This window comes from Pyricularia grisea (assembly GCF_004355905.1).
Source record: "Pyricularia grisea strain NI907 chromosome Unknown Pyricularia_grisea_NI907_Scaffold_1, whole genome shotgun sequence".
NCBI classification, from domain to species: Eukaryota; Fungi; Ascomycota; class Sordariomycetes; order Magnaporthales; family Pyriculariaceae; genus Pyricularia; species Pyricularia grisea.
This window is the reverse complement of record NW_022156716.1, coordinates 3,862,717-3,876,627: the sequence shown is the minus strand read 5'-3', so window position 1 is coordinate 3,876,627 and position 13,911 is coordinate 3,862,717. Positions and strand designations below refer to the sequence as shown.

The window sequence follows — 13,911 nt, the reverse complement described above, 5'->3', positions numbered from 1 at the left end:
GAGATCCATGTTTGTCGGTGACGTCCTTTTCATCATTATTTGTTTACTTACCCGCCACCAAGGACAGGCATTTAATTTATTCGAGCACACCAAATTTGCTAAAAGCATCGACATTCCTCATCATCAGGAAACAAAACAATACGCAAATTCCAGAACCGCGAGCCACGCGCCGAGTAATCATCTTTTTTTTTGCAGGCACCTCTTTTTCCAATTCCAACCCTCCGAGCAAAAGCTCACCGATCCCGATTTTCCCCCCCTCCCTCCCTCAAGATGTCTGTCCCGCCGCAGATAATCCAGGTTAAGCGCAAGAGAAACGACAATGGGCCAGTCACTTTCCTACGTCCGTGACAACATCAAAGTCCCTCCCGTGGTCGGGAAGCTCTACTGCATCGTACTGACGGCAGCGTTTGAAGGCATCGAACAAAGCACGAAGAGACACCGCAGCGGCGCCTTTCTCTACCAGCGACGAGATCCCGAAGCCGCTCTTGGAGCAGCAGCAGTAGCAGCGAATGGCGCCGCTGGCCAGCCGAAGGATCAGCTAGCGACCCGCGCACCGACCATCACACCCACTCAACCTGGTGACGAGAACCTCCCGCTAGATGCGGTCAAGCGGTCACACGCCGCAGCCATTGGAGATGGCTCTGCTGGCCAGCCCACCACGCCCCAAAAGACGCGACTGCGCCATGATGCCACCGCCGGAAGCCCAGGCCGCAGCGTCGATCCGAGCCCGCGGGCCCTCCGCACGGGAAGGGATGCCGCGCCGGGTGGGGTGACGCAGGCGCTGCCTACGGTTCCGGCCAGCGTGGCCTCGAGGGTGATGATCGAGCCGCGCAGGTTCCATCTTTCTCGTAGGCACATGGCTGAGAGGCAGTCTTCGATGAATTCCCGTGTCACAAAGTCCTCGGGTTCGTCCAAGAGCCTGGGCCCGGCGACGTTTGTGGAGAGGAGCAGCAAGCGGAAGCGGACCGGTGAACCGAAGACACCAGTCATAGCAACGCATCCAGGGCAGAGGACAACACAAAATTTGTCTGGAGCAGACGGCGAAAAGGGATTGGAGGGTGACGGCGGATCAGCAGAGGGCAAGACGGAGGAACGTAAGAAGCTGAAAATGCCATCCAAGCGATCTGCCGTGTCTAGACCGTCTGGGCCTAGGCTTCCGGACTCTTTCGTCAATCGTTGGGACACGGATATGGACCAGCTCGCACGAGAGATGAACGACTACACTTTGGAGCTGATAGCAAGGGACCTGGAGAAGATCAAGGAGCGGGACGAGGCGGCGGCACCAATGTCAAACTCTGCGAGGCAGACACCGGTCAAGAATAGCAACAATGCGCCCATGTCGACGGCATCCCCATCACCTAGGAGATTCAAGCCGCAAGCTCCTGCCAAACGCTACGCGGAGCGGCACCCAGAGGAGGCGGCCGCGGCGGCTGCTGCTGCTGCTGCTGCGGCAGAGGCTGAGGCGAATATGAGCATGGACGTAGACGACGCGAGCGACACGGATGAGGATGAAGGTGACTACATAATTGACACATACGTCCGTGTTGCAGCCGACAGCGTCACGACTGAGGCGACGCCTGATAAAGTGGGTCTGCTGGTGTTGGACAATGACCCAGATATCGACTACTTCTACGGCGAAGAAAGCGACAGTGAGGAGGAGTACGAAGATGACGAGGATGAGAACGGTATGCTTTTTTTTTTTCTCACCCGTTGCTTAGATGGGACCAAACCCCTTTGGATTACAGTCCAGCAAGGGTTTCAACACGTGTCGGAATATCGAGCTAACCCTAAACACGCGAGTAGCGGAAAATTACTACACTGCAGACTATCCGGATGACGAGGTGGCTTCGGGTGACGAGTTCGATCGCGACGCGTACCTGTATCAAATGGGCATGTCTGAGTTTGATGGAGGCTCGGGATCGGATAGTGAAGACGACGACGAAGACGGCGGCGTCCCGGGCCGTTTCAAAATTACGATCGGCCGTCCACAGAATCTTCCTCAGCTTTACTAGGGGCGACCAAGACTCGAGAAGCAAAAGAAAAGCAACTCTCGCCCGTTTTCAGTCATGTTTCAGTGTTTCACAGCAAAGAGTGGGGGGTCATGGCCATGTTTCTCTTTGACGATGTGAGGGATAAAAGATTTAAAACCCGGGTTAACAATCCATACAGCTCTTTTGGACCCTTGGCTTCTATTTCGGTTGTTTCCTCGGTTTCTCGGTTCTGGGGTTCTTCCTTGTCGATCCAACAGCCGCGTCTCGAAGCGAGAGACAACCATTTGTTGGGGTGTACTATATACTAAATGCATAGCGAGGTTTTGGTATAAGACTCTTGTATGGTCATAGATACCTAGGTTACTATAATTCAAGAACATTATCACTGCACCTCTAAATTCGACCATCTAGACTAGCGCATCCTGTACGTTTTCGGTTGCCCTCCGGGCGTGCTAAGAGATAGCAACTTTGACACAGTGTCGATCTCTTGCATATTATCGACGCCGAGATTCTCTGGTCAACTTCTCCGCAGAAATCTGCTTGTGATTTTCCACGGAACCAGTGTTCTTTTTTATTCCATTATTTTTTCTTGATTGATTCTTGTAGTTGCTTTTGTCGTTTACGAGCTGTGAAAAGCATGCGCAAGTGCCGTTGCTTCTTGCTGCAGCTATCTAGCCTATTATTGAAACATTTTCTTTCTGCACTATAACGAAAAGGCAAAAGAACGATAGGCACTAAGGGTCCCGTTTGGGCCCATCCAAGAAATACCGTCGTCATCGGTTTTTTTTTGGTTTTTTTTTTCCCCTTAAGAAAACCTTTGGAAAATGCAAGAAATCAAGGAAAGAAAAACCGACTCAAGCCATCGGAGATCGATCCGCGAAAGAAAAAAAAAATGGAAAAGAAGAAGTCCATTGCTGATAATTGCCAAATGGTTAAAGAAGGTCAAAAAAGGGGGGGATGGGGGAGAGATAATGCGCGCATCTGAGCAAATCGTTGAATATGCACGACATACTCGTAAGCACCACCACCACCACCCTTGACACCCCCTTACTCCTCTTTTTTTCTTTATTGATCAAAACGCGCGCAATACACCCCCCTCTCGCGTAATGTGAACAAACCTACTATAGTCTTTTTTCGGGTATTTTCGTCACCCCCAGGAATATTGTATCATATGCATCTCAAGAGTATCACTTATGGATTTTTTTTTTCATTTTTTTGGTAAAAAGAAAACGAGGACAATTCTGCAGCCAAATTTTTATTTGTTCATTAACAGAATAAATAAAGATTGGTGGTGGACTATAGTAATAATGCTGGATGGGGGTAACTACGAATAAGAGAAGAGAGATTTAAAAAAAGGACAAAATGAGATGGCAATATTTTTTTTCCGGTCCCCTCCCAAAATGCCAAATTCGGACAGTTTTTGTTTTTGTTTTGTGCCAAGAAATCAACCTTGATGCGCCTGACGCCTTGGATGTTGAAAGAAAAGAAAGAACATGCTCAGTGTTCGTCTCTGGACGATTAAGGGGATAAAGGGCTAAACAATGAAAAAAAAAAAGAAGAAGAAAAGTGAGATATCGAAGGGGTTGATTAAATAACATAATAGTAAGAATCAACCCAGTGAGCCTATACGCCGGTGAGATGAGGGATATTGGGGGAAGGGGGAAAAGAAAAAAAGTTGAAGTTTTAATCTCATAAGCGAGGAACATAATCGCGCGGCTGCTCGCCGGCCGCCTGCGCGTGCTGTTCGTCCCATGTGGGCAGCCCACGTTCTCTTCGCTGCTGGTCGCGAATAGCCTCTGGTTGATGAATCTGTTAGCTCTTGTCATGGGCAAAAAAAAAAGAGAATAGTTGTAGGGAAAAGGGGGGTTGAAAATATGTTACTTACTCAGATGCGCCGCCCACCTCTTATCCTCATCGCTCACGAACCAGTAATCCCTATCTAGGACAATCTCCGGATACCTCTCGATCAGACCGGGAGGCGAACGGCTGGTGTCGCGCTCATGGATCCACTCAAGCAAGGGTTCGCCGTCGTCGCCATAGACCAGGCCCCCGCGCCCGTCCATGACGGGAATGACCTTGTTGGTCCGGTAGTACATGCTCGTGACGCCGGCCTGCTCGCGCTGCGCCGGCAGGTTCAGCGACCTCTCGGGCTGCGTGACGTACATGTCCAGACCAGGGTTCTGGGGGCCGACGGGGCCGATGGCCTTGTTGAAGGCGGTCGTCACGTCCTTCCACGTCGTCCGCTTGTCGTGCTTCTTGCGCGCGTAAATTACAAAGTGCTCGTGCGCCATGGGGTACTTTTGGTTCGGGTGCCCGCCACCTCCGAGCTCTGACATATGCCCGGATGATGATGATGATGACAGTGTCGATGTCGCTGTTGTTGGCGAAGACTCATCGGCCGAGTACTCTCCGGTCCTTTCCTTCTTCCCCCTCTTGGCGCGCTTGCGTATCGTCGGCTGCTTGGTGACGAGGCTGGGGGAGCAGCGACGCGACGAGCGGGCGCTGGCGGCCTGGTAGACCTCGGGGGTCATGGCGAGGGCGAACCTGGTCGTGTTGATGACGAGTGGAGGCAGACCCGGCGAAGACAGACTCGACCTCTCGGAAAAGCTCCTGACGGGTCTTGGTGGTGGTGCGGAAAACTGCGTCGGAGGGGTGGTTGCAAAGGTGGTGGAGAAGGACTGCGAAAGTGGTGAGTCTGCACAGAGCGAAGGGGGTGTGGACGAAGCAAGCGAAGCGGAGCTGTTGCGTCTGTCCCAAGCTGGCCAGTCGCGGGGCCTGAAGTCGCTGCTGGTGAAGCCATCATCTGGGATCTTGGCAAAGAGCTCATGGATTGATGGCAGAGTACATTTGCGCTGTTGGCGATATGGCGGTTGAAAGTCTGCAGGGAAACCTGATCTACATGTCAGAAATTACACACAGCCTTTGAGAGCAGACCACGCGGATTGGCTCATCATATCGTACCCTTCAAGCTCATTTCACCCAAGGACTCCGGTTTTGTCGTAGGAGAGGGGAGCGCGCCGTTGGAGAGCAAAAACAGAGACTGAGCAGCGACGTCCCTCTCTACCGCATCACGGGATCCTTTCCTGACAGGCGCCGGCGATAGTGTGATGACCTTGAAGATGGAGTTTTCGGAGAGAGTAGCATGCTGATGAATCGGGGTAGAGATCTCGGCAGACGATGACCGGCTCGATGTTCGTGAAGTTGAAGAAGACAGAGCCTCTTTCGTCTGGACCCTCTTTGAATCTGCGGCGTCGTCGTCTACCTCTTCAGCTTTTCGTTTCCTGTTGGCAGAGTCCGTCGGAGAGGATGCTGGGTCGCTGGATCGCGCCGCCGCGGCGATCTCGTCGGCGTCCCTCTTGGTCCTGGTGGCGAGCGATGAAACAACTGGACAGGTCACATATCGTTTTATCCATGGGTAAACCTCGACTTCCTTGCGGCCTGGGAGCGACTTTGAGCTATCATCATCCGGGAATCCTGTGGCCACCGGGACGTCATCCTCCTGAACCGAGTGGTAAGGCATGACGATGGTGAGATTAGGCGAGTTTGTTGGCGAGATAGGGCGTAGTGACTTATGCACAACAGGCAGCAAAAGGCAAACAATGGCCTTGTTCTACTGTGGTGGAGAAGACACTGAAGAAGGGAATGAATAGAAAAAAGGGATGTCGAAACAAGCCAAGATAAATGCGTGGCAACAGGACTCTTATTTGAGTTGTTGCAGTTTCGACAGACAAGGGTGTGGTTGGTGTGAATGATTGATGAGAGTAGAAGAGAGAAGAAGAAGGGATCACAGAAGGAAAAATATGCGATGAGGGTTCATTTTCTGTATTGCTTCTTTCGGGCTCTCTTCTTCAGCATAAGCATCCGGGGAAGCGAGGGGTACACTGTACCTCATGTATGATATGCACCGCACCGCACCGCAAAATCAGCCATGATGGCTTTTGCTTTTTGCTTCTCCTTTGCCGTAGCGGGGGCATATATCGTCAAAGGAAATCAATCGAGACAATTATTCGACCTTGTGTCCAATGGGCAGAAAACGCCATGAGCTAGTTTTACACCCCCCATGAGGCGTGCCATTTCTACCTTCTTTTCCCTTACCTTTTTGTTCAAGCTCCTGTTTGATAGGTCGAGGTTTGACAAACTGTCCAACCAAGTTGGTCTGCAAGTGCAAGAAGCAACCCATGTTGATCTGGGCTATCTCACTCACGGCCAATCAATTACTACCCACACACCCTCCTCCCACACCTGTTAGTCTGGCCAGTGAAGCCCCAGACAACTGCACAAAAAAAGCTCCAAAACATTGCAGGCATACGGAGCTGGCCCCGGTTCGAGGGGCAGCTCATGACTGCAACACAGCAGGAGGTTGCTCGACTGACAGGCATGCCGCCTCTTGGCTCACGCTGAGGCTTGCCGTAGTGGCGCACACGGCTAGACTCGGCAGCCTCGTCTGTGGCCTGTGAGAGCCCACTAACGGAGCATAGCGTCGAGGTGCTTTGTGTCGAAAACTGATTTTTTTTTTTCAATTTGTCTTTCCCCACCCGTGGCCAATGGCCTCCTTTGATAACGGGAAATTCTTTCGAATAGTCCTCCAAATGGCATGGCCCGTGGAGCCTTGCCCGTCGTTAGTACGATCGCGGGATGTCAGTTTAACCAGTCTTTTTCTGCTAGCCCAAACCTACATTCCCTAGCTCGGACGCTTGCATCGGCAAAAGAACCTCCTGTCTCTTTTTTTTTTAGCAACCTAGTGGGCAAAATTAACTGCTGCCAGGCGCAACAGCAGATGCAGGAGCTGCCAATTTTGACTTTGGCCGGCGGCACGCCCAGTTGCACCTTGAGAGGAGTTCAGCGGCCGTTGCCACGAGAGATTCAACGTCCGTACGTGCCGTTGATCGTCCCGGGCTATGAAGCTAATTTACCTAGCGGGAATCTGACCTTATGCCCATATGTAGGTATGTATTGTGTTGGGGCAAATCATGGGGAAATTTGACAAACCCATCTGTAGGTATTCTCATCCGAATATGGATCGGGGACTTCACAGAGTGCCAAGATTCCCATATAGCGTGCTTGCTCTCTTGGCCCTGTGTGTACACGAACGGTTCATCGGAACTGATGTTTCGGAGTCAGGTGCGCGCTTGGCTCTGCTTGTTTCTTTGCGTACCGACCTGCCTGGCAACGTAGGACGAAACCTAAACTTGCAGGTCATTACACACAGAGTACGGTGGTTGCTTCTCAACAAGAATATGTATCAGGGAACAAGACAGCCTGGTCTTCATACAAATGAAACCCCAGTCTCACTAGCCGACGGCAATGTCACTTTGCTTTTTAACCCTCGAATAGTCTCGAGTCAAAAATCTGTCAAGAGTCAATCAAAACAAAACAAATCGAAACAAAACAAGTCAACCCCAGCGTTGAGATGTTGGTATCGATCCCGGAGAGATGTCCTAATTTGGTAGGGTGGGGATGTGAGTATTAAACTTTTGTACATCTCACTTGAGATGTCGATAATGACTGCATTAAGTCACGCCACGAGGCGGCTTCTAATTCCTGGCCACAGTCAATCTAATAGCTATGTCATCATGTGCAGGGCAGCGGGGGAGAAGCTTTGAAAGAAAATTTCCCGACCGAATTGCGAATGATCTGCACCCTGTGGCGGCACATAGAAAGGTGCAGTATTGGACAGAGCCATGTTCATTCGTCAAGGTGGAGATCGGGTGATCCTGGTCAAGTGTAAAGAGGCGCACTGCTGAGTTTCTGCAAGGGATAACTCAGCCCAAAATGCCAAGAATGTCGAGGTACACATGTAACTGAGAGGAATAGTGACAGGCTGGAGGAATTAAGAACTTATCCTCAGTGGCCACGAGGTCAAAAAAGGACAGAAACCGAGATTGGGCCGCAGGGTTTTGTTCAAGGCGAGTCCTGCTGAGGCCGAAAGTCGCGCCAAGAGAGTCTATTCTCTCCTTGCAGCAGCCGAATGTCTCATCCTCACGGTTTATACCGTAGTGCAAGAAAACGGAAACACACGAGATGGTAAAGTCCTACAAACGAGTCGTGCGCTTGTCCGCGTCAACATTGCTTTGGTTGATTCCACCAAAGGATTCATCCCCAGAGAATTTCCTAAATAAGTGTTAGCAAAAAAAAAAAAAAAAAAAAAAAAAAAAAAAAGAAAAAGAGGAAGGGAAAAAAACCCCTCGTGGCATAGTCTCAGAAGATACATCCAGAGCCCCAGGTCAGGTGATATTGACTCCGGACAGGGACCGCTGAAAATGGAGGCTGGACAAGGGGCACGGTTCGGTAAGAATGTCTCAGGGGGTAAAGGGGCAATGAAAGCTCACCATCCGCGTTCGCTCCCTCCAGGCAGGAAGCTGCAATCGCTATTCAGCTCACAGTCCCATCCACCTCCTACGCCTGTCCCGTCTCTCCAGGTAACTGGCCCTTCTGCGGGCGACACAGAAGGCTGATCTACAGAAACAGGGGCAGCCTGTTGTCGCCTTCGATAGACGCTAAGGCCGCAGGTGTAAGCGTGGAAATCCTCAACAGTGATGTCGGCGGGCATATGTCCCGTAAGGACCCTGCCTAGCGCGATCACGACTGCGGCATGAGTGCACAGGACGACCGAACGGACACCCTCTGCGTCGCAGCGCTTGATCACCTCGAGCACAGCAAGAGCTACCCTATCGTGGAGCTGCTCTATAGACTCTCCACGGCTTGTCGGAGTTAAGGCAGGCGAATAACCTTGGTCTAGTATACCAGGAAATAAGGTTGACAGCTCGTCGACCCGGGCCGGAGCTGGGTGGTCAAAGTGCGCCGTGCCAAACCACTCGCCCAATCCAGGTTCAGCGCGGATCTTGATTAGCGGTAGCGCCTCGGGATCAGAGGAGCTTCCTGATGATGATGCTGTCGTTGTTGATGATGAATTTAGGGCTGCGTTAACTAAATCGGCTGTAGACTTTAGGTTGTTGGGCGTTGTCCTTACCACCAACAGTGACCTGACCCTCCTGGCCCCCTTCTTCGAGCTTACTCCTGACAAACGGCTCTATGGTTTGCAGACACCGGTAGAATGGACTCGAGTAAACCCTCTCGATTGGGGGTCGCACATTGTGCAACAGATGGCGGCCCAGCTCCTTTGCCTGGTCGACACCATACGCCGTGAGGGCAGGGTCGACAGCAATTCCAGTAGGCGACGGGATATTCGCAAAGTACTCTCCTGTGGAAGGGTCTACGGACCAACTCGATCGGAACTAAACACGGGGGCGATAGCCAAAAGGGGGCGTGTGGGGTAGGGCGTTCGAGTTAGGAAGCCTGACTTATTAAATCTTGATGGACTAAGAAAAAAAAAAAAAAAAAACCGACAAATGCAGACACAGGCAGGTTGACAGTTGAGGAGCTACCACAGGCTGACAAACTAGATCATATTTGCCCGCCGGTGCCAAGGAGAGGGGGGGCTACAGTGCTCCTCAACTGCCTGCCTTGAGGCACAACGTATCCGACTAGCACACTTGTACTGCGGGCGCGGGGTGGCTTGAGGGAAGGGGGTTCATCTTCTCTCTCTCTCCCTCTCTCTGGTGCAAAGTTGAGGAGAGGTACGTACCCCGTGGCGGACCACGTATATGGTGTCCAACGCCATCTCCAGCAAGGCTCAAAGTAACTCTGCCGGCTCGTCGAGCTTCCGGATGACGGCGCCAGGACCGTTGAGAAAAGGGAGCGGGCAACGCGCCTGTCGCCTCGCTTCGACAAAACTCTGTTTGGTCGCAAGACCTTCCTGTTTGAGTAAGGCTTCAAATGGCTTGAATGGGCAAAACTTGTCGCCCTGGAAAAGTCTGGCCGATCGACTATGATGATATCGACGTTGTCTGTTTGTAATACTCTGTATTTGTTTGCCGAGTATGTTTGCTCGTCGCGGCAATCAATCAACGAGTCGGTGATTTTGTTCCGGGTTTTCATGCAATGTGTGGAGATGTCCTCGTTTTCGTCCTAAAGCGGCTTTCTGACGTTTGCCTCCAGAAGTGGGTTGAGGTGGGGCACGGACATACATCGGTACGGGTTAGGGTTGAGACATACAGCAATTTGATCGGCCTATCATAGTTTGCAGTAGTCTTATAAGTCTACCTACCTACCTACGTTACCTTACCTAATCTAATTCAAGCTCAACCTGCCTGCATGCCTCACCTTTCTCACCTGCCAAGCTTCACATGTTGAATCAATTATCCCCCTAGAGGAAGATGTATGCCTTAGATGAAGGTAACGTTTCCAGGCACTTCGCCGAGGTAATACCTTAATTCACCTACTATCTTATGCGACTAAAAGCAACTAACCAAGGCACATCAGGGACTCTGTACATTTCTAACCTCCAGGGCTGCGTATCTAGCCTAGGTACGGTTCATTAGCTTCTCAACAAAGTCTGAGATTGCAACAGTCAGGGCACATTCTGTAATTCACTACGAATCAGGATATGCAGATACCAAAAGTGACGCACACTAACGAACACGTGCAGGCAGAATTGATAGGGTAGGAGAGCCATGTATTGGGTTGAGTAGCGCTATCTAGCCAAAAGAGCGCGGAGGCTCTTTTATCCTGCTCTTAACGCTGACTCAGCGCTCGCTGTCATGTGATGACTCGATCTATCGGATTATCTAATGCGACAAAAAGTATATGCCAGAAAATCCTAGATCCGCCCGCACTAGACTCGTTACAAAGCATTGCGGTCGTTGTTTCATCTTTGCCGTAGTGATAGTCTTTCCGGCAGTACAATGACTTCATACTACAAGCTTTGCCAACTACATTTGATGATCCTGCATATCACCTTGTCCCCTTTATTCTTTTTTAAGCTTTGATCAGGCAAGTCCTTCATTGGCCATTTATAGAGATTACATATGTAGTATTTACAAACAAAAAAAAACAATCGCCATGTGTTACGCGTCCAAATCTAACACACAAAAACATGTATCTCACCGTCTGTTAGCCGATCTACATGCCAATCCTGAACCTTATCTACGATGAGGCGCAACCTGTGCCGCAAACCCTATTATTGTGTTGATTCTCCCAGTGTACTACTATATCGTGACTTCATCATTGTTAACAGCGGTGTAGAAGTATAACCTTTTTACGCGGGGCTTTTTCGGAGATTTCTTTTAGTACTCGTTGCCAGGGGTAGAAATCGGCAAGTTTATATGCCTTTAATCTATGTTCTGTTTAAAGAGAATTATTATACATGCAAAAAAGAGTATGTGCTAATTTTTCATATGTACGTCGCCGGCATCTTGCTGCCTCCGGATTCTTTGGGTTTCTGCTTGGTGCCCAACAAGCTTCCGTTCCAGAGGCCCCATACGGTGAACATGAGGTTGATAAGAGTAATTATAAAGAGGCAGAAGGTAAGGATTGTGGAAAAGATTCTAAAGGCGGGTGAGCCTAGTATCTTTCCAAGTTGTATGGCAGCATTGGTATATGTTCCCTGTATGAATGTAATTATGGCGGTTAGCCGAGAAGCATCTCAATGATGGCGGAGCATCAAATGCCGTTGTACCAAGAAAACACAAAAAAAAAAAAAAGAAATCACAGGAGCAAAATGTACTCACCCATGGAAATACCAAGGCCCACACGGTCAACGTATACGTCTCCTTGTCCTCCTCGACGTCGCCCGAGAGCCACCTCCTCTTCCTCATGCCCCAGGCCTCGATCTGACTCTGCACCACGCTCAAGATGGCAAACGCCCACCAGAAAGTCGCGTGGCCCCAGCTGAAGAACCCGATGAACATGCTGCTGTACCCCAAGATCCTGATGGAGTCCTCCGTGACCAGGTCGCCGGCGATCTGGGCGGCGATCCCGGGCGCATTGTTGACCAGCGCGCGACCGAGGACCTGCATCGCGAAGCTGGCCTGACCCCAGGGACCCGCCAGGATCATGTCCTGGTAGACCTTGTTCCGCTCGGGCATGGAGCCGTCGAGCAGGCGGACGATATAGATTGTGGTAAAGGCCATGATGAGCGGGAGGGCCATGGCGAGCGAGAGATACGAGACAAAGATGATTGGGGTCTGGGCGTGAGCGGGCTGTCCGGTGCCGGACGAGACGACGCCGCCGCCGGCCGCGAGGGTGATGGCGGCGATCATGGGCAGCTGCGTCGCGGGAGAGAGTTTTGCCACCCCGGGGGACGACGGGGAGTGCTGAATGCGCGTAAAGGCGTACGGTATGAAGAGTGTAGAGCCGATGGCCAGACTCACGTTGAACCACCAGAACCCAGCCGTCACGGAAGCCCACCTAGGACCCCCACTGGGGTTTACGAGTGAAAGCATCTGGTTGACCGAGGTGAAGGAGATGGATGCGCTGGAAATGCACGCAAGCTCGCCCGGGTTGCTTACGAGCAGCTTGCCGACATGTCGTGGAAACATTACCACGCGAAGGGTATAAATTAGGATAAATGTGATGAGACAGATGATTGTTAGAGCCCAGAATATATACGAGACAACATCAAGGCCATCGAAGCGTTCTTCAAACTGGTAAAGAACTATCGAGGTGATGCCAGCTCCTTGTGGCACGAGGAACCATTGTGAAGTAAAGTTTTTGATAGCGCTACGAAACCAGGATAGCTTCGGTGAAGTTGATTCAGGTCCGGGTCCAGATCCGGGCTCGGGTCCGGAAGTAGTGGTATGTCCTCCGAGTTCCATCGCAGAGCTACGGCGAGAGGTCCTCCCCACGGCGCCTGCCGCCGCCACCGGCTGCCTTTCCGATGATCTCCTCCATCTCGGCTGCTCATCCTCTTCCTCCTCGTTAGTTGACGAGTCCTCATAGCTACTTCTGGACTGAGAGTCTAAGTCAACATGAAGACGAATCGGCGGCGGTGAGGGCTGAGACTCTGCGGGACCAGGTGCTAGCCGGATATGCGGTGGAGGTGGCGGAGGGCGGCGCTCAGCCATGACCTTGGCAGCCGGTCAGTAAAATCAGGCTGTTGAGAAAATTATCTTTTTTTGGCCTGATCCTGCTATTGAACTCGCAGCCCTGTTTTTTTTCAAAAGTTTGTTCGAAAGTTCCGGTTGCAGAGGACTGAAGTGTCGCGGGAAGTTATACCGTTCCGATCAAGTGCAACCAGTTTGATCTTGAGCTGATGTGCTGGAAGGGCTGATAATTAATAAATAGAAAATTTGAGATCGGAAGACAACAAATATGAAAAAAATAATATATAAAAAATCTGAACCAGTGGGCGGCAATATGAGTCGTCATCAGATGAAGAGCAAGGGAGGTTCCCGCGGAGACAGGTCTACTTTTTTTTACCCAAGCCTGCCGTCACAGCCTCCTCCCCCTTGGCCCCAGCTTTGCCCCAGCTTGGGGATCCGTCTAATGTCTGAGTGATAGTGCGGAAGCTGCTGACGGACGGTGACAAGCTTTTTGGTTTGTTATGGTGTGTTGGGTGTCTGTGAATACTCAGTCACCTATATTTGGGCATCGTATTTTTTGAAAGTGCTCTTCGGATGATCAAATGACAGAATGGTGGTTGTAGGTATGGAATAGGTTTTGATGGATTTGCGGCCAGTTCACACGTGAGATTAGGCTCGGCTGTCGCGCTTTTCTGTTTGCCCTAGTGTTAAGTTCCACGGAGGGCGGAGGCCAACGAAACAAACAAAGCGCATGGATTGTGTGTTTATGTTTCTCCGGTCCATTGAGCATTTTTTGGGTTTGTATAAGGTAGAAAGATGCCTGGACGGTTGACTACTAGCACCACGCGTCAGCCACCAGGGATACATGCTTCGTTGCACTATGTCGCCGTTTCTCGTTTTTTTTTTTTTCTTTTCTTTTTCTCCAGTACCACTTTGTGGCACTAGACTAGTAATGTCCATCCCAGGGGGCTCGGAGGAATTCGAAGATCCTGGGAAGAAAGAAAAAGGATAATAAAACACTTTTGTCTCTTTTTGGGAATGTTTTTCATCTCCGCCAG

The 13,911-nt window shown here is 50.9% G+C and overlaps 4 protein-coding genes across 4 annotated transcripts; 1 reads left to right on the top strand and 3 right to left on the bottom strand.

Moving 5' to 3' along the window:
- Window positions 1–319: 319 nt before the first annotated feature.
- PgNI_01176 (uncharacterized protein) lies at window positions 320–2,366 on the top strand (the record flags this gene model as incomplete). The annotated part of the gene is made up of 2 exons (XM_031121251.1): window positions 320–1,685; window positions 1,804–2,366. 2 exons carry the CDS (start codon window positions 320–322, stop codon window positions 2,010–2,012), a joined length of 1,575 nt encoding a protein of 524 aa, XP_030987170.1. The 3' UTR covers window positions 2,013–2,366.
- A 993-nt stretch (window positions 2,367–3,359) lies between these two features.
- On the bottom strand, window positions 3,360–5,511 carry PgNI_01175 (uncharacterized protein; the record flags this gene model as incomplete). The annotated part of the gene is made up of 3 exons (XM_031121250.1): window positions 3,360–3,787; window positions 3,877–4,881; window positions 4,953–5,511. 3 exons carry the CDS (start codon window positions 5,509–5,511, stop codon window positions 3,681–3,683), a joined length of 1,671 nt encoding a protein of 556 aa, XP_030987169.1. The 3' UTR covers window positions 3,360–3,680.
- A 1,941-nt stretch (window positions 5,512–7,452) lies between these two features.
- Window positions 7,453–9,848, bottom strand: PgNI_01174 (uncharacterized protein). Its single transcript, XM_031121249.1, has 4 exons — window positions 9,577–9,848; window positions 8,962–9,226; window positions 8,321–8,918; window positions 7,453–8,102 (listed from the first exon to the last, which is right to left on the bottom strand). The coding sequence occupies exons 1-4, from the start codon at window positions 9,610–9,612 to the stop codon at window positions 8,024–8,026; spliced, it is 978 nt and encodes a 325-aa protein (XP_030987168.1). The 5' UTR covers window positions 9,613–9,848; the 3' UTR covers window positions 7,453–8,023.
- Window positions 9,849–11,223: 1,375 nt separating this feature from the next.
- On the bottom strand, window positions 11,224–12,895 carry PgNI_01173 (uncharacterized protein; the record flags this gene model as incomplete). Its single annotated transcript, XM_031121248.1, has 2 exons — window positions 11,224–11,436; window positions 11,561–12,895. The coding sequence occupies 2 exons, from the start codon at window positions 12,893–12,895 to the stop codon at window positions 11,224–11,226; spliced, it is 1,548 nt and encodes a 515-aa protein (XP_030987167.1).
- Window positions 12,896–13,911: the final 1,016 nt, after the last annotated feature.